General features: G+C 52.9%; 1 protein-coding gene across 2 annotated transcripts in view; it reads left to right on the forward strand.

The window, feature by feature from the left end:
• The window catches only part of RCC2 (regulator of chromosome condensation 2), a 33,091-nt gene that overhangs the window by 715 nt on the left and 13,994 nt on the right, over window positions 1–18,382 (forward strand). Inside the window, exons 2-6 of one of the 2 annotated variants that reach the window (XM_055260744.2) lie at window positions 484–773; window positions 10,223–10,316; window positions 13,760–13,903; window positions 16,609–16,740; window positions 17,154–17,242. In XM_055260744.2, the coding sequence (XP_055116719.1) occupies window positions 492–773; window positions 10,223–10,316; window positions 13,760–13,903; window positions 16,609–16,740; window positions 17,154–17,242 (741 nt within the window). In that variant the 5' untranslated portion in view covers window positions 484–491. Of the gene's footprint in view, window positions 1–380; window positions 774–10,222; window positions 10,317–13,759; window positions 13,904–16,608; window positions 16,741–17,153; window positions 17,243–18,382 lie in introns of those variants that run through there. The other variant, XR_010118774.1, reaches the window with a different exon arrangement.

The following is an 18,382-nucleotide window of genomic DNA, read 5'->3' on the forward strand; positions in this document are numbered from 1 at the left end:
AGTGGGTTTGGGGGGAGGCTGCGGAGACAAAAGCAGCAGGTGGGGTGGCCGGGGAGCAGGGGCTCCCTTACCACCCAGATGCCAAGGGGGAATCCTGGAAATGTCCCGAAGCCTTCATTAATGAAAATCTAGGGGACTGGAGGCTGCTTTTACTTTCCCTTTACTTTTGGGGGGCGAGGTTGCAACTGTGATGCTTTGTGGGCAAACCTAACTTAAGGATAGGCCGGGGGTCTCAATTCTCCCTCCAGTGGATTGCCTCTGGGGCTCCCGGCTGCCCTGCGGGATTCCCCGAAGGAGCCGCGCCGGGGCCAGGGAGGGGCGCGATTTCCTCTCCCAACTCGCCCCCTCTCCGCCCACCCTGCGGCCGCCACTTTGGGGAGGGCAGGGGAGGAAGTGGAGGCCGGGTGGCTCGTCTCCGCTCCCCTCCCCCCGCGCAGTTTATAACCCGTCCATTGTGCGCCGCTGCCCCGTGTCTCCCTCCAGCCGCGACCATGCCCAGGAAGAAGGCGGCGGCGGCCTGGGAGGAGCCGAGCTCGGGCAACGGCACTGCCCGCGCCGGGCCCAGGAAACGCGGCGGCCCGGCGGGCAGGAAGCGCGAGCGGCCCGAGCGCTGCAGTAGCAGCAGCGGCGGCGGCAGCAGCGGCGACGAGGACGGCCTGGAGCTCGACGGGGCCCCCGGCGGGGGCAAGCGTGCGGCGCGGCCAGCGGCAGCAGGCAAGGCGGGCGGCGCGGCCGTGGTCATCACCGAACCCGAGCACACCAAGGAGCGCGTCGTGAGTGAGGGGCAGTGCAGACGGGTGGGCGCAGGGCCGGGGCCGGCAGGGGTAGCGACGCGGCACGGCGCGCGTTCCGGCCGGGGGCTGCCTCGCGTCACGCTCCCTCCCGGCGACCGGGCCGGCGCAGGCCGCGGGCTGAATCATTGCCTCCGCCTCCGCGCAACAAAAGGGCTCAGGCCGGGGCGCGCGGCCCGCGGCCTACCCGACCCGGGGCACCGCGCGGGCGGTTGGCGGTTGGGGCGCGCGCCCGGGCCCGCGGCGGGGGAGGGGCGGCCGAAGCCCGCGCGAGGGGGTCATGGCCCCGCCCCCACGGCTCCCTCTGGTCCCCTCCCCCCCGCCCCGGGAAAGGGGACCTCAGTAAGTTCCCCTAGCCTGGAAAAGGGGGCGGCCAGCGGGCGCCACACGTCCGTGGCCGCCGGTGCGCCCGGGCGCCGCGGGGAGGGGGCGGCCGGCGCTGTGCGGGGAGCGGCCGTTTGCGCCGGGGCTTTGAGGTTCCCGCCGCCTCGGCTCCGGCGCCCGGGGGGGGCGGGGCCTGACGGCCACCGCGCATGCTCCGTGCGGCCCTGCGCCGGCTCGCGCGCCGGGAAGGCGGGGGCGGCGGGCGCCGGGGCGGGGTGCGAGGGCGCATGCTCCGCAGATCCCTCCCCCGAGGTCAGGGAAGCCCCCCGGCTGAGCGGTGCCTCAGGCCGAGGCAGGCGGATCACCTGAGGTCAGGAGTTCGAGACCAACCATGGTGACAAAGCCAGCCCTGTCTCCAAAAAAAAAAAAAAAAAAAACCACAGAAAAAGAAAAAAGGGCAGCTCCAGGCCCAATCATTCTAACCTCTACGGTGTGATCACGCTACGGGTATGCTTTGGCAGTATGGCTAACGCATTTCTAAGATTACACATCTTCATGGTGGATGAATTCCATTTCGTAGGAACCTTTACACAACCCAAACCTGATTAGGGTGTCCCCCAAGATATAGGTTCCGTCACGCTTGCCCGCTCCACCACATTATGTAACAGGAGAAAGATGGTCAATCTACAGGAATACATCCTGCAGTCCTCATGAAAAGGGGAAGTGAGGCCAGCCACGGTAGCTCATGTCCATCATCCCAGCACTTTGGGAGGCCGAGGTGGGTGGATCACCTGCGGTCAGGAGTTTGAGACCAGCCTGGCCAACATGGTGAAACCCTGTCTCTACTAAAAATACAAAAAGTTAGCCGGGTGTCTGTAATCTCAGCTACTTGGGAAGCTGAGGCAAGAGAATCGCTTGAACCCAGGAGGCAGAGGTTGCAGCGAGCCGAGATCACACCATTGCACTCCACCCTGGGCAACAAGAGCGAAACTCCGTCTCAAAAAAAGAAAGAAAAAAAGTGGGGGGAGGGAAGTGAAACAACACAGAAAGGGAGAACGACTTTGCTGCATTTAAATTATTTAGAAAATGACCTTAATCAGAGGGTGGCCCAGCCCCTGCAGCACCCACAACTCAGGTTACTTGAATTGGAGCCTAGTTTCCCCTGGTTATCTCCCCTTTTTGTTTAACTGGCAGGCTTGGCTGGAATATGCTACAGGTCCACAGTCAATGGGTTCTGTCAAAGTCCCTGTGGAAGGAGAGGCCTCTGGGTCCTCTGCCCAAGCCTACCAAGTTGGCATGGAGGGGGCAGTAGAGACCCAGGAAGGGTGCTAAGGCACTGGAGACAAAGCTCCCAGGCCAGAGAGCAAGCCTAGAAAAGAGCCCTGCAATGCCAGCAACTGCGGACCAGGCAGGCGGAGGTTCATGGGCACCTGTGCTCAGCATGCACCATTGAAGTCAAACCACCCAACACTGAGATGCAACCACTGCAGCGAAACTTCACAGTGCTGAGGCCACACTAGAACTCTCAGCTCCATCAGGCCAGAGGGCATGGTTCAGGGGCAAGTTCAGACAGCCAGAGCTTAACCGCAGTGGCCTTGACCTTGGGGAGGGGGTTTCCTGGGTGACCTGGACATTTGGTCAAGGGCTCATGAAGACTGACCCATCAAGCTAGCTAAGCATTTATATGCAAACCCAACCAGGCCAATAAAAATGTATTTGTGGGCCGGGCGTGGTGGCTCACGCCTGTAGTCCCAGCTACTCGGGAGGCTGAGGCAGGAGAAGGGTGTGAACCCGGGAGGCGGGGCTTGCAGTGAGCCCAGATGGCGCCACTGCACTCCAGCCTGGGCGATAGAGCAAGACTCCATCTCAGAAAAAAGTGTTTGTGTGTATATATATATATACACACACGTGTATGTGTGAAAAACCCTGGGAAACTGAGTCTACTCCAGTGAGTGGTCAGATTCCTATGAAGGACATTAACTGTTATTCAAGTTTGTACGTTTCCTCACACATTAGATGGAGGTTAGTGTATTTCGATTATTTACACAATTGTTTGCTCGAAGCTGCTTTCTTTTATTTCTCTGTAACTTCTTTCCTCTGCCTTATTTGGAATTAACATTTAAATAGAGTAACAGAGAACTCCCAGCACCCCTTCTCACTTAAGGGGTGCTCCTCTTCATCAGAGACCAGAAACAGCCAATCATGGGAGAGACTCCTGCGCTTGCGGGCTCCACCCGGGGTGGGGGGGGTGCCAGTGGGTGTGTGGGTGTCTGAAGTTCAGTGTGCCCTCCCAGGCTGAATCCAGCTTTCTCTGATGGGCCTACAGATTGTTTTATTGGATGAACTCAGTGTCTGCGACACTGCTTGTGTATAAAGGCCACGCAGAAGCCAGCCTGGCAAACAGTCTGCCCAAGAAGACGAGTGATTTTCATGTCATTTCACCTTGGTGCCTCCAGCAACCTGGTCACATAACATGGGCAGAGACACACGGCCACAGACAGAAAAGGCACTGAGCTTCTTCAGTCAACAAAATGGGATTTCTAGTCTAAAGCAATTTTTGAATTATGATCCAAATGCAAGGTGCATGTTTACCGGGCCCAGAGTCAACCTTTTAACATAGGTCCATTTAGAAGACCGCTGCTCCCTGGGAGGTAAGACCCCTGGGAACAATGCCGGCATCGACCAATTACCTAACAGCCATCAACTGAAGCAGACTTCCAGCTCGGCTTTCAGTTTTATTTATTTGCTCCTTTCAGATTCAACACATCTGTCTCAGGGTCCACAAAACCTTGGCAACCCAAGACTGGAAAAACTACAAAGACCTGGGCAGCCTGCGACACTCACCTGTTTTCTAGGATTTGGTCGAGGCTGCTGCCTTTACTTGCTTTAGGAGGTTATGAAGTTCGCAAAGAATTAGGACTGAATCTACCCTAGTGTGACACGGTGCCATAAATATTTGGAGTTCCTGGCATGCAACTTCCCAAATCCTTGGAATCTCCAAAGCAATGTCTTTTTGTATGCTAATGACTGACACTGGCAGCCCCCAGCCAGCTTCCGGATGGGGCAGTGGGAGCCTAGGGACTTTCAGCCCCATCCTCCAACCTCAGGAGGGAGGTGACTGAAGGTTAAAGTGATGATCAATGGCTTAGTCTACCATGCCTGCATAATGAAGCCTCCATTAAAAACCTGTAAGGACCAGGTCACAGAGCTTGTGAAGAGCTGAACAGGTACAAGGTGTGTGGTCTGCAGAGGGCACAGAAGCGTGATGCCCTTTCTGCCACATCTAGCCTTACAGGTCTCTTTATCCATAGCCTTTGTAATATCCTTTATAATAAACTGGTGTTTCCCTGAGTTCTGTGAGCCATTCCAATAAATTAATCGACCCCAAAGATTAATTGGGAACCCCAACTAGAGGCTGGTCAGAAGCTACCAGGGCCTGGACTTGCCACTGGTGTCTGGGGTGGAGGGACAGTCTTGGGGAATGAGCCCTCAAGCTGAGGGAATCTACCTTCAGGTGGATAGTGTCAGAGATGAACTGGAGGACAGCCAGCCGGTGTGCACCGCGGAACTGATTGCTTGCTTGATAGTAGGGGGAGACCTCCCTTTACGTCTAGTCACAGAAGTCTTGTGTTGGGAGGCGGGGCGTGGTGGCTCATGCCTGTAATCCCAGCACTTTGGGAGGCGGGCGAATCATGAGGTCAGGAGTTCAAGACAGCCTGGCCAACATGGTGAAACCCCGTCTCTACTGAAAATACAAAAATTACCCGAGCACAGTGGCAGGTGCCTGTCATCTCAGCTACTCAGGAGGCTGAGGCAGGAGACTTGTTTGAACCCAGGAGGTGGAGGCTGCAGTGAGCTGAGATCGTGCCACTGCACTCCACAGCCTGGGAGACAGAGTAAGATTCCATCTGGGGTGGGGTTGGTGGTAGGCAGAAGAAGTCTGGTGTTGGTTGTTGATTGTGGCGTGAGAGCAGAGGAAAAAGAATTTGAATTTTTTCTTAACACCTAGGCAATGATAATGCTCATCTGCTCTAAGAATGTTCTATAAAATGCACCGCTTTTACTCAAGGCAATTCTGCCCCTCAACAATGTAAGTATTTGGCTCATCTTCTACAAGCCCGACACCTGCAGCTTTGGGGTCACCGAAGGCAATATGGTTTTGGACATTTCCTGGGCAGCTGCTTTCACACAGACCTCCTCCTAGCAACCCTGAGCAGGGGCAAGGCGTGCAAAATGCTTAGGAAAAAAGGTTCTTTCTGCAACAATGTCTCCTGCCTGCCTGCGGCAGCACATATGGTCCCTAGGACTGCTCAACAGAGAGACAGAGACCAGAAACCTGGGGCCAGCGAGACTGGGCAGGAGACCAACCCAGGACAAGGGGCAGACGGCCGCCCTAGGCCTATGGAAAGGCAATTGGGCTGCGTGGACCCAGCCCTGACCATGGACCAAACTCAGTAGATGCTAACAAAACTTAAACGTGGGGCACTTTGGGAGGCCGAGGTGAGTGGACCACCCGAGGTCAGGAGTTTGAGACCAGCCTGGCCAACAGGGTGAAACCCTGTCTCTACTAAAAATACAAAAAATTAGCCAGGTGTGGTGTTGGGCGTCTACAATCCCAGCTACTCTGGAGGCTGAGGCAGAAGAATTGCTTGAAACCGGGAGGCGGAGATTGCGGTGAGCTGAGATCGCGACATTGCACTCCAACCTGGGCAACAAGAGCTAAACTCCAGCTCAAAAAAATTAAAGCGAAACTTAAATGTAGGGTGTGTACTTTCCGTGAGGCATAAAGGGGCATCATTTGCTGAACCCTCAGCCTCCCAGGTGCTCTGATTCTAGAACAGCACCGACAGCCCAAAGGATGGGCATCATGGGCTCTGTTGGTTTTTAAGTGGATAGAGAAAGGAAGACGTAGCTTTTAGAGTCCTGCTTATACACATATGTAAAATAATAACGTATTTATGTGTATAAACAGGAACTTAAAAGCTGCAATGGACTGCTGTTTACTCACATTAAGACTTACAAACGTGCAACCCAACACAGGGCTCGCGCCTGTCACCCCAGCACTTTGGGAGGAGGCTGACGCAGGCAGATCACTTGAGGCCAGGAGTTTGAGACCAGCCTGGCCAACATGGTAAAACCCAGGCTCTACAAAAAGTACACAAATTATTCGGGTGTGGTGGTACACACTTGTAATCCCAGCTACTCGAGAGGCTGATCAGCACACAGAAATCACTTGAACCTGAGAGGCGGAGGTTGCGGTAAGCTGAGATCGCGCCACTGCACTCCAGCCTGGCCATAGAGGGAGACTCTGCCTCAAAAAAAAAAAAGAACTAGCAAATGTGCCATTTCCATTGACAAATCAGCTTCAACCAGCACAGCTGGAGGCAGAGGTGGGCCAGGGAGAGCCAGTGTCCCTCACACACTCCCTGTCTGTACCTTCTTGAGTCAATCTCAGCATGGGGTAAGGATCTTTTACTCTGATGGCAAAACTCAGCGCTCCAACAGTCTGGAGCTGTACAGCTGACAACTGCAGTCTCGGATGTCTAAACACAATCTTGCTTTTGGAAACTCACTCAAAATAGGATACAGAAGAGGTGGAAGTTCACCTGGCCTTTCTTTTTAGTTTCGTCCTAACATACTGTGTTCGGAGGGCAAATGTCTGGAGTCTGGCACAGCAGACTAGATGTCAAAGGAAAACAGTTTCTGTGTTCCAGTTTCTCAATACTTTGGCCATCGTCTAGTCTAGCCTGATCCAAGACCCCAGGCAAGACCTTTTGACAGCTTTTGATGGGCTCTCCTCCACTGCCTAACATGTTAACCCTTTCATCCAGAGGGCACTTTTACAAAGCATATTGCCGTGTGCAATTTGCAGGGACATCAGGGGTTACAGCATTTGGAGATCCAGTTCCATCCATGACTTTGGACAAGGCCCTCAAATTCTGTGCCCCAGTTTCCCTATCTATAAAGCGGACGTAGAAAATGTGTTATTAGACACTGCCTGCGCTTCTCTGGAGGAAAGCACTCTACTGTTAACCCTTAAACACCCTTAGGAGATGGTCACTTATGGAAGGAAAAAAACCTCTCCGGGTCTCAGGCTCTAAACCCCAGGTGGAAGTTCTTGCTCTCTGGGGATTATCTGAGAATCTGGTGAAAACTTAGACCCTCTTCTGAAAAACGTATCCCACACCACACCAAACTTGCAGAAAGTTCTGTGGCAGGGGGATGCTGTGGCAGCCGATGCCAGGTTCAGATCTCCGGCTCTGCAGGCTTTTTCGGGAACGTTAAGTTGAGTCAGCCACGACCTTAATTAAGATTTGAGAAAACAGAAGCCGGCTCAGGACCCTAGGAGATGCTTCTTCACTGGGGGGGCTACAACAGCCCAACCCGAGCATCCTGCAGCTTCGGACCACCGGCGGCTTTGTTCACACCAATCTCCTGCCTCAGCCTCCCGAGTAGCTGGGACTACAGGCGCCCGTCATCACTCCCGGCTAATTTTTTTTGTATTTTTAGTAGAGACGGGGTTTCACCGTGTTAGCCAGGATGGTCTCGATCTCCTGACCTCGTGATCCGCTTGCCTCGGCCTCCCAAAGTGCTGGGATTACAGGCGTGAGCCACTACGCCCGGCCCACAAATTATATATATATATATATATATATATATATATATATAATTTTTTTTTTTTTTAAGGTGGAGTCTCGCTCTGTCACCCAGGCTGGAGTGCAGTGGCGTGATCTCAGCTCACTGCAAGCTCCGCCTCCCGGGTTCACACCAATCTCCTTCCTCAGCCTCCCGAGTAGCTGGGACTACAGGCGCCCGTCACCAGGCCTGGCTAATTTTTTTTTGTATTTTTAGTAGAGACGGGGTTTCACCATGTTAGCCAGGATGGTCTCGATCTCCTGACCTCGTGATCCGCTTGCCTCGGCCTCCCAAAGTGCTGGGATTACTGGCATGGTTGGGAACTTTTATCGGCGTTACTTTATTGGCGTTTTATCAGCACTTTGGGAGGTCAAGGTGGGTGGATCACCTGCGGTCAGGAATTTGAGACCAGCCTGGCCAACATGGTGAAACCCTGTCTCTACTAAAAACACAAAAAATTAGCTGGGTGTCTGTAATCCCAGCTACTTGGGAGGCTGAGGCAAGAGAATCGTTTGAACCTGGGAGGCAGAGGTTGCAGCAAGCAGAGATCGAGCCACTGCACTCCAGCCTGGGCAGCAACACTGGGAGTGCAGTGGTGCAATCTCAGCTTACTGCAACCTCCGCCTCCCAGGTTCAAGTGATTCTTCTGCCTCAGCCTCTGGAGTAGCTGGGACTACAGGCGGATGCCACCACGCCTGGCAAATTTTTTTGTATTTTTATTTATTTTTTTTATTTTTTATTTTTTATTTTTTTTTGAGACGGAGTCTCGCTCTGTCGCCCAGGCTGGAGCGCAGTGGCGCAATCTCGGCTCACTGCAAGCTCCGTCCCCCGGGTTCAGGCCATTCTCCTGCCTCAGCTTCCGGAGTAGCTGGGACTACAGGCGCCCGCCACTGCGCCCGGCTAATTTTTTGTATTTTTAGTAGAGACGGGGTTTCACCGTGGTCTCGATCTCCTGACCTCGCGATCCACCCGCCTCGGCCTCCCAAAGTGCTGGGATTACAGGCGTGAGCCACCGTGCCCGGCCAATTTTTTTGTATTTTTAGTAGAGACGGGGTTTTACCATATTGGCCAGGCTGGTCTTGAACTCCTGACCTCGTGATTCACCCGCCTCGGCCTCCCAAAGTGCTGGGATTACAGGCGTGAGCCACTGTGCCTGGCCTTTTTTTTTTTTTTTTTTTGAGACAGGGCCTGGCTTTGTCACCCAAGCTAGAGAGCAGTGGTGTGATCTTGGCTCACTGCAATCTCCAGCTCCTCAGCTCAAGCAATCCTTCCACCTCAGCCTCCCAAGTAACTGGGACCACAGGCTCATTTTTGTATTTTCTGTAGAGACAAGGTTTCGCCATGTTGCCCAGCCTGGTCTCCAAGCTCAAGCAATCTGCCCTCCTCGGCCTTCCATAGTGCTGGGATTACAGGCGTGAGCCATTGCACCTGGCCAGACTTTTTTCCTGAAGCCTTCCAAGAACAATTCTGTAAACTGAAGGAAACCCCTTTTCCTTTTCACGTCCAGGAAAGATGTGTAAGAGCAGAAAGTGATAGTAGTGAATGCTTCCCTTGCCAGTGTGGACTGAGTGAGGAGTTCAGAATTGAGTCTTCCACTAATAACCTACTTGAAATAGTATATTTTGACATTTAAGGAAGCAAAGTGCTGAGAATATTATGAGTGCCACCCAGAATTGAACAACGGCCTTTTTAAATGGCATAGATTTTTGTTGACAGTATGAGAGTTGGTGGCCCTGATGACTTTATGTGTTGAGAGACTGAGGATGAACACTGGAGTATGCTGGCTGCTGTGACAGCTTGTTGCTCGAGAGCCCAGCCCCTGGGAGGTCCTGTTTCACTCACCATTGGCTCCCGGGCTCATGGACAGCAGCGTGAGGTGCCATCAAAGGCCGCCTGATTGAGACCCCCACATACCCACCAAAGCTGTGTTCTGCCTGGTCTCCCTTCAGTGGAGAAATCGAACCTTGTTCTCTACTGTTTTCTTCCTGAGTCCCCATGGAAAGGCTCTCGGCAGAGTGGGCGGCAGAAGTGATGTGAGGCTCCTAAGGTTTGAGGTCCGGGGCTGTGCTTGCCATGTGAAATAGAGACTTGGCCCTAGGATGAGCCCGATTTAATGCCCGAGTGTCCGGCAGGCTTCCTGCAGATACCTCTGTACATCAGTTTGCGAAGGAGGCCGTGTATTTGGGGTTTTTTTTTAGTGTTTTGCAAAAGCTATTTTAAAGGGAAGTCAAAGGATAAAAATGAGCCTGGGCTTAGCAAGTGAGTGGCTGTGGGCAGGTTTGGGGTTGCCCACATTGCCATTTGCCAATGAGGGAGGGGAGTGTGGGGAGACTTTTGTGTGGAGGTCACAGGTGACATAAGGGCTAACAATGAATGATTTTCTTTTTCTTCTCATGCTGTCGTTGGACAGCCTTGGGAAGCTAGGTGCAGACTTACACGCTAATTCTTTTTTCCTTTCTCTGTCTCTGCAGAAACTTGAAGGGTCAAAGTGCAAAGGGCAGCTTTTGATTTTTGGGGCAACCAACTGGGACTTGATTGGTCGAAAAGAAGTGCCTAAACAGCAAGGTATGAGAATGGTGTCTCCAAAACCCATTGAGTGCTTCTTAAGTGCTAGGTTCTGTTGACCACCTGCCTGGTAGATATTCCCTTCATTTACAAATGCATTTTCAGAGAGGCCAAGTGACATGCCTGAGGCCACACAGCCACTGTGGTGATGGAGCTGGATTTGAACCCTAATCTTAGACTTTTAAAGGCACAATTTTGAAGTGACTCACTAATTCCATTAAGATTAATCAGGAAAATACAAGTAGTATCCTCAAATGAACATTGCCACCTTTGCCATCTTCCCTCTCACGTCACTTGTTTTCATTAAAATGAAGAGACCAGCTTTGTGAGATGGTGTCAGAATGTCCTAGACATTTGTCAAATGTCAGGTGTCAAAATGTCAGGCATTGCAGAAGAGTCCACGTTTCTTTGCAAGCTGCCAAATTGTTGCAGGAACTGGTTTGACAGAACAGTCTGGAGTGGAGGAAAGCAGAGAAGACCTTAAGAAGTAATGTTTTGTCCCCAGTTACCTTTGGAAAACTGGTGCCTTACTTTAAGGGAAAAGGCCCATCCAGGAGAAGGAAGGCTGGCACGTAGCCAACTTTTATGGCTTCTTGATTTCGTCTGGAAAGACTCCCAAAGTGCTTTCCAGCACTGCTTTGCCCCATGAACAAATATTTGCATGCTGGCACGTCTTGGCATCTTAAAACAGGGGCGTTGGAAATCACCTTGTTCAATGAAAACAGCTTATGAATCAGCAGCACCCGGGGGCCAGCTGAGTTAGAAATGGGTTTAAGTTGCAGGTAGCAGCAGCGCCTTGTTTGGAAAATGCCCAGCCTTCAGGCCCAAGCCGGAGGGGTCACGTCCACCCAGTGGCTGGTGTCCCAGGGAAGCACCTTCTGGTCTACAGTAACGTAAGCCCAGGTGCTGATGGCGCCTTGTTGCCAGTCCTGTGCCCGTGTTGCACCATTTCTCATAGCTGTTCTTCAACTGAGCAGCCCACTTGACATTGAAGATACAGAAGCCCAGAGAAGGGCAGTAAATACCAAAGGAAGCGAGTGGCAGGGCCAGGGTTGGAGACCCACCCTCTAGTTAACTCTGTTGCCTCCCGCACATGTATGTTGCTGTAGATCTGGTGAAAACCAGAAGCCTGGATGTCTTGTTTTTTGCGAGATAGCACAGCAATCCACACAGTAGCTCTGTGGTTAGGACCAGACCCCAGGGATCCAGAGGCCATGGGAATTGACTTCTCAGTCTGGCCGCAGAGCCTGCGACTGCTGCAGGCGTTTAATTTGACTTGCCCCCCTACCCCACCCCCACCCCTGCTGGGCCCCTCCAGCCCTTCCTTGGGAGGCCGGAAGAAACCCAACCTTGCTCCTCAGGAGCTGATGGCATCCTGGGCACTGCAGGGAAAGATGCTTTGGTAAGTCCAGGAGCTTCTGACCACCTGAGACTCCCCTTGGCCAAGCAAGGTCAAGTGTGGCACCGCACCCTTGTCTGGCGTCCCCTGGCCTCCTGTGTTGCGGCACAGGGTCGTGATGATACTTGTCAATCATGCCATCATTTTGTCTTCGTGACAAAGAGACCTTGGGTTTCTCTTTTTCCCTTCCGAGTTTTGTTTAATACAGTTCCTGAATCTTAATTTAGGTGCCACCTCCTTGGGTTTTTCTTAAGTTTTAATGTAGACCATGAGGCTTTTATTTTTGGTTTGTTCTTTCCCCAGGAAATTGTTGATGTTCCTTTTCCTCCTTTCAGGGGAGGTGTCTGCAGGTGTGCTGCTTCAGGTGCCATGTGGGATCGGCTGGCCCCTGCCCCTGCCCCTGCAGCCGGAAGTCTTGCCCACTTGCCCCCACACCTGAATGAGGAAGCATGTGGCGCCCTCTGCTGAGGGCGGAGGGTGGGGCTTGAACGTACTTCACAGATACTTTCCAGGGAGCCAGACGCTTGATAGAGACATTGTAGCCTTTTTATCAGTTCCTACATTGGATCAGTCTTACACACTGGATTTGGCAGTGGCTAGCATTTCAGGATAATCACCACAGTCCTGGAAATATTCTTGAGCGTCTCGATTTCAAAAATTAAGATTGCTGGGCATGGTGGCTCATGCCTGTAATCCCAGCACTTTGGAAGGCTGAGTTGAGTGGATCACTTGAGGTCAGGAGTTAAAGACCAGCCTGGCCAACATGGTGAAACCCTCTCTACTAAATATACAAAAATTAGCTGGGTGTGATGGCACACGCCTGTAATCCCAGTTACTCGGGAGGCTGAGGCAGGAGAATTGATTGAACCTGGGAGGCAGAGGTTATAGTGAACCGAGATCGTGCCACTGCACTCCAGCCTGGGCAACAGAGCGAGACTCTGTCTCAAAAAAAAAAAAAAGAAAAAATTAAGTAAGAAATTGGCCCTGCCCCATCCTCTAATCGGGTGTGAAGAGGGGTTTGTGAGGAAGGCACTGTTGTTTTCTCTCCCATTGAGCACTCACTGTGTGCCAGGCATTTGTGAGGGTCTAGGCTGGAGGGAGCCTACAGCTTTGGCCCTGGGTGGCTTCTTATGGAGTGGGAGGGCCGGGGGGCTCAGGGAGAGAGCTGTGGTGGGCTGAGCAGGGCTGAGCGTGGCTGGGGCAGGGGAGCCCTGGGGGAAGGAGATTTCTCAGTGGATGTTGCCCTGGAGGGCTTCCACAAGGAGGGGAACTGGTGCTTGACTTGAGCTTTGAGGAACAAGTAGGAGGTGGGAAGGACATTCTAGGGGAAGCGAATATATGGGTGGGGGCCAGGGGAGTCATGAAGTGGCTGCCACACTGGACGGGTGAGAAAGGAGCAGGAGGTGGGGGGGCATGCTGTGTGAGCAGTGCCCCTCCTCGAGGGGCCTGATGGACCCGCTGGGAACACTGGAAGACAGGACACTTGGGTCACCCCTCAGAAAGAGCCTTCTGGCCCAGGGCTGAGGCCGGAGATGGAGGGCAGGAGAGCCTGGGAAAGGAGGGGTGGGTGGCAGGGAGTGAGGAGGACGGGTAGGTTACTGTCGGGGTGAGTGGGGTTTCCTGGGTCAGCCTCTTCCTCAGCTGACAGCTGTGGAAAGCCAGCATTCCTGCCTCCTGGACAGGCCTCGCACCAGGTCCCAGGCACTTGCGGGTGGGCGTGTTCAGTGGCAGAGCGCATGGGGCTGAGGCCTGTGAGAGGTGGGACCCAGAGAGGGGGCTGGGGCCGAATGGGTCTAAAGGTGGCAGGTGACGCCAGGCCTGTGCCAGCTCCTGGACATTTTGATTTTTGGGCCTTCAGAGGCATTGCAGAGATTCGAAGTGCAAACCCGATCTTGTGCAGCCTTCCAACAGCTACGGCAGGGTGGCACCCGAGGAACACCTGTCCCTGGTACCCTCGGGAAGTGGCTGCTTGGTGGCCAGTGACATTTTGGAGGTCACCCCATCACCCCCAGGTGTCTGATCTGCATTCTCATTCTCTCTGCAGCTGCTTACCGCAATCTCGGTCAGAATTTGTGGGGGCCCCACAGGTATGGGTGCCTGGCGGGGGTCCGGGTGCGGACAGTGGTCTCGGGCTCCTGTGCTGCACACAGCCTCCTCATCACCACGGAAGGGAAGCTGTGGAGCTGGGGTGAGTACCGTGTGGGGGCTGGGCACTGGGGACCACTGTCACCAGCTGTCCCCACACAGCCCTTTCTTCCGTTTGCCTGGAAAAGAGACTCGCATCTTACAAGGCTGGGCTCCTTCGTTCGCAGCCCGTGTCTTTTTTCCTAATTCCCAGCTCGTCTCTTGTCTACACGCTACATGCAGATCCCCTTCCTCCCCCTGACATTTTTTGCCCATACGCAGCCCCTACTTCTTTGATTCCTTGTGTTTAAGCAACATTTTCCTGAATCTTCTGCCCGAAGCTTGATCTTTTCTGATACTGAGGTGTGTGAATGTGTTAGGCAGGCTGTCCTTCCAGCAGACAGTTTCCTTCCTCTTTGAGGCACGATATGACATGAGACCTCTGTTTCTGCCACTTGAAATGCCACTGGCTCTTCTACCTCCCGCCTCATGTCATAGGATGCTGCGTCCCTGCCGCCATGGCCCTCGTGTCTGAGGTCTGCGCAAGTCTGGTCTGCAGGCTTGGCAGCTCACTGTCCGTGTTGTCTGCTTCTTAGGATATTTCCCCAGATGCTTCAGTTTGCTTTTTTGGAGTTGTTCGGCTTTCCCTTCTCTTTCTCCTCACCTGGCCACTCGGGATGGGTTCCAGTTCTTCTGTTACCTTCTGTCCACAGCACTGTCCTCTGCAGCCCGCCGGCCCATTCCTTCCTGTGTCCTCTTCCAGATCATTCCAATCATAGGGTATGGGCTAAGGCTCATTTTATCCCCAGCCCTTTTGGTGGCCCCCGACCTCTGCCTCCAGTGGAGCATATTGGCATTTGTCCCCACCCTTTGTCGCTGGTCCTCTGGCTAGCTTTTAGTCCATATGACTGCATTTTTATTTTGGGCTGTTTGAACCGTTTTTTGTGATTTCATGAGCTGCTGTACCAGAGTCCAAATATATTAACATCTGTTGTCTTCCCTGCATATGGCTAATTTTGTAATTCTGTTGAAATAAGCTAAAGTGTGTCTGGCCCAAATTTATACTTCGTAGTCTCTTGATGACATGCTGACATTGCCACAGTTTTTGTTTTCTCCCGGTTGGCGAGATGTGTGTCCCTTCCCCCAGAGTACCCCTCCTACTTCGTGTTTCAACACTGAACACAGCCTTTTATGTCAGCGTTCCAAACTTAAAATACCTTAGTTCTGATCTCTCGCTGAGCTTCACTTGCGTGGTGGCTTTGAAAGCGCCCTCGGTTCTGACCCTGTGGGCAGGGACAATGTATGTCCCGCCATCAAGACGTGTGATCCCCGAGCAGACAGTGCAGTTGGTGAGGACAGGGTTGGAGGTGTCACAGGCCCACTGCTCGCCACTCTAGAAGGCAGAGGGGCATCGTCTGGTGTGAGTGTAGAGTACCATGGGAGGGTGGCTAACACATTGCTCACGTGGGGTCTCCATCTGTGGCCCGCTCACCCTGTCCTGCGACATCTCGGTCCACTGAGCCTTGCGCTTGCTGCTCTGTATTCACATGCCTTTCACCGTGAACTTGGGCAGCTGCCATTGGAAGCTGGTGTATCTACCTCTCCTGCTCGAGTGCCAGTGCTGGCCCTTTAGCCTGCCATTCTTTAATTAGAGCGAGTCAGAGGCTGGTTTCCCTTCGTCACAATTCCCTCTCTAGTCAGAGGCTGCTCCTGCAAGCCTTCTCCAGGACAGTTGGAACTCATCTTAATGGCTCTGCTGTCTGCCTTTATCATGATCTAAGGGTGAAAAGTTCATTGCTGGAGAAGGTTGCAGAACCCCCTAGAATTGCTCTGACTTCTCGCCCCTGTAAGATCTCCATCAGGTTCCCCAAATGTCAGGTTACACTTGTGGTTTTCTGTTATCGGGAGGGATCCTAGAGTGGCCAGTTGAATTTTTGTTTTGAAACTTGGTAGTTTGTGTTGAAACCTAGATGAGGTGTAGGGGCTCCCAGCCCTCCTTTTGGTCCACCCAACTTCCACGTCTGTTTGGAGCTGAATTTGGTTCTGCAGAGGACTCGGGGGCAGGGGTTGGCCCTCAGGCCTGCCTTCTGCTGGAATTCACAGATGCAGGGCCTTGGTCACACCTGCAGTCCTGGAGGTGAGGCTGGGCGTGTTGTGTTCAGGGCAGATCTGTGCTTTGTCACCAGGGTTCCTGTCGCTGAGAGTCCTTGCGGGGCAATCCCTAGGGGTGGGATTGGCACTGTTCTGTGAGCACCATTTACAGGGTAGAAAGGAAGAGAGATACTGGGCAGACACCAAATGGTCCTCAGTGGATGCCCAGAGCACCAAAGTGATTAAACTCTGGTGAGCCAGGTGTCAAAATGGGTGCTGTCTTAAAATACATCTCAAGAGGGTAGGGACGGGGTGGTTGTCTTGCAGGCACTCCAAATGGGAACGGCGTGTTTCTGCGAGCATGCCCGCCTGTGCATGGTGTCCCTACCACACTGAGCCTCTCTCTTTTCTCTCTGTAGCAGAGATGTGGGAGGCATGCACGGGTGGTCCCGCTGCTGCCCCAGGGAAGGAGGTCAGGGGAGCTGCAGCAGGCGCCATTCCAGTGGGCGGAGGGCTGGGGCGTTCTTTGCTCTGGATCTTGGCTGTTGTTGGGAATTTGGAGGGTACCTTCCAGAGACACAGATGGGTGTCATTTGAGAGTGTGTTCGTACCCGCCTTTGCCTGGTGGTGCCGCCTGGACCACCCTCTCTTTTCTACTTTCTCTCATATGATCTGCAGGTCGAAATGAGAAGGGGCAGCTGGGACATGGTGACACCAAGAGAGTAGAAGCCCCTAGACTCATCGAGGGTCTCAGCCACGAAGTGATTGTGTCTGCAGCATGTGGGCGGAACCACACCTTGGCCTTGACGGGTAAGGAGGTGGCTGCTGGTGTCTCTTCTCAGTTTGGCAAGAGGCCAGATGGTCTGCCTTGGGGATGGGGCGTTGGAGGGTGGAGTTCCCCTTGTGACTCTTGGTCAGGATCAGAAAGAGGCCCTGAGAACCTGGGTATGGAGTGGCTTCTTGAGGGCATTGGGAGCCTCCCCAGTGGCCATAGGAGGCCCATCTGGGAGTAGGAGACGCTGCCCTGTGTTTCTCTGCACACCCAGTTTCTGATGTGAAATGGCTTTGCTGTGAAGCGTCTGCACTGCCAGCTTTTGGGCAGTCTCACTTGCCTTCTGCCTGGCAAATGAGCTGTTTTTATTATCTTGAAGCCTTTGATTCTAAATCTAGTTCAAAACATTCACCATTATCTTCCCTTTTGTGACATTTTTCTTTCCTTCCAGAAACGGGCTCCGTGTTTGCGTTTGGGGAAAACAAGATGGGGCAGCTGGGCCTTGGCAACCAGACAGACGCTGTCCCCAGCCCCGCGCAGGTGACCCCTCCTCAGCTCCGGCTCCACGGCTTTTTGTTTCTCTTTACTTTTGTGTTTGATTTTCTAAGGTGGGGTCTCCGTTGTTTGAGTTAATTTACCCCTTGTAAAAAAGAGGGTCCGAATGTTGAGTTACATGCTGTAGGGTTTTTTTTGTTTTTTTTTTTTTGTTTTTCTTTTTTCTTTCTTTTTTTTTTTTTTTTTTTTTTTTTTTTTTGAGAACAGAGTTTCGCTCTTGTTGCCCAGGCTGGAGTGCAATGGCGCAATCTCGGTTCACTGTAACCTCTGCCTCCCAGGTTCAAGTGATTCTCCTGCCTCAGCCTCCGGAGTAGCTGGGATTACAGGCATGCGCCACCACGCCTGGCTAATTTTGTATTTTTAGTAGAGATGGGGTTTATCCATGTTGGTCAGGCTGGTCTGGAACTCCTGACCTCAGGTGATCCACCCACGTCGGCCTCCCAAAGTACTGGGATTACAGGTGTGAGCCACCACGCACAGCCTTGCCATAGTTTTTAAAACAGGCTTAGTTTGTGCAGGTTGAAAACCATCCTGAAAACATTTTGTTTCCAAATGGAGAAATCTGTTAGAAATGCCTCGTCGTAAGCCTGTTCCGTTCCAAAGAAAGTGAGAGACGTTATATGGATGTAATTGTACTTAGGCGCAAATACCTTGTTTTGACCTTGTATAAAGTCACCGGCCAGGTGCTTAGAACACAAATACGAGATAGGCAGTCTTTTTTTTTGCAGGGGAGACGGAGTCTCACTCTGTTGCCAGGCTGGAGTGCAGTGGCGCGATCTCAGCTCACTGCAACCTCTGACTCCCGGATTCAAGCGATTCTCCTGCCTCAGCCTCCCGAGTAGCTGGGACTGGGCATGCTCCACCACACCCAGCTAATTTTTGTATTTTTAGTAGAGACGGGGTTTCACCATGTTGGCCAGGATGGTCTCCATCTCTTGACTTCGTGATCCGCCTGCCTCAGCCTCCCAAAGTGCTGGGTGTGAGCCACCGCTCCCAGGAGATAGGCAGTCTTTTTTTTTCTAAGAAACTTGAGTTGGAGGGGTGAGATTTATACCTTACAAACAAAACTACCACTAAAGGCAGAAGAATGCTAAGTGCCAATTAGTGGTTTAGGTGATGAAGGAA

This window comes from Symphalangus syndactylus, chromosome 22, assembly GCF_028878055.3.
Source record: "Symphalangus syndactylus isolate Jambi chromosome 22, NHGRI_mSymSyn1-v2.1_pri, whole genome shotgun sequence".
Lineage (NCBI taxonomy): Eukaryota > Metazoa > Chordata > Mammalia > Primates > Hylobatidae > Symphalangus > Symphalangus syndactylus.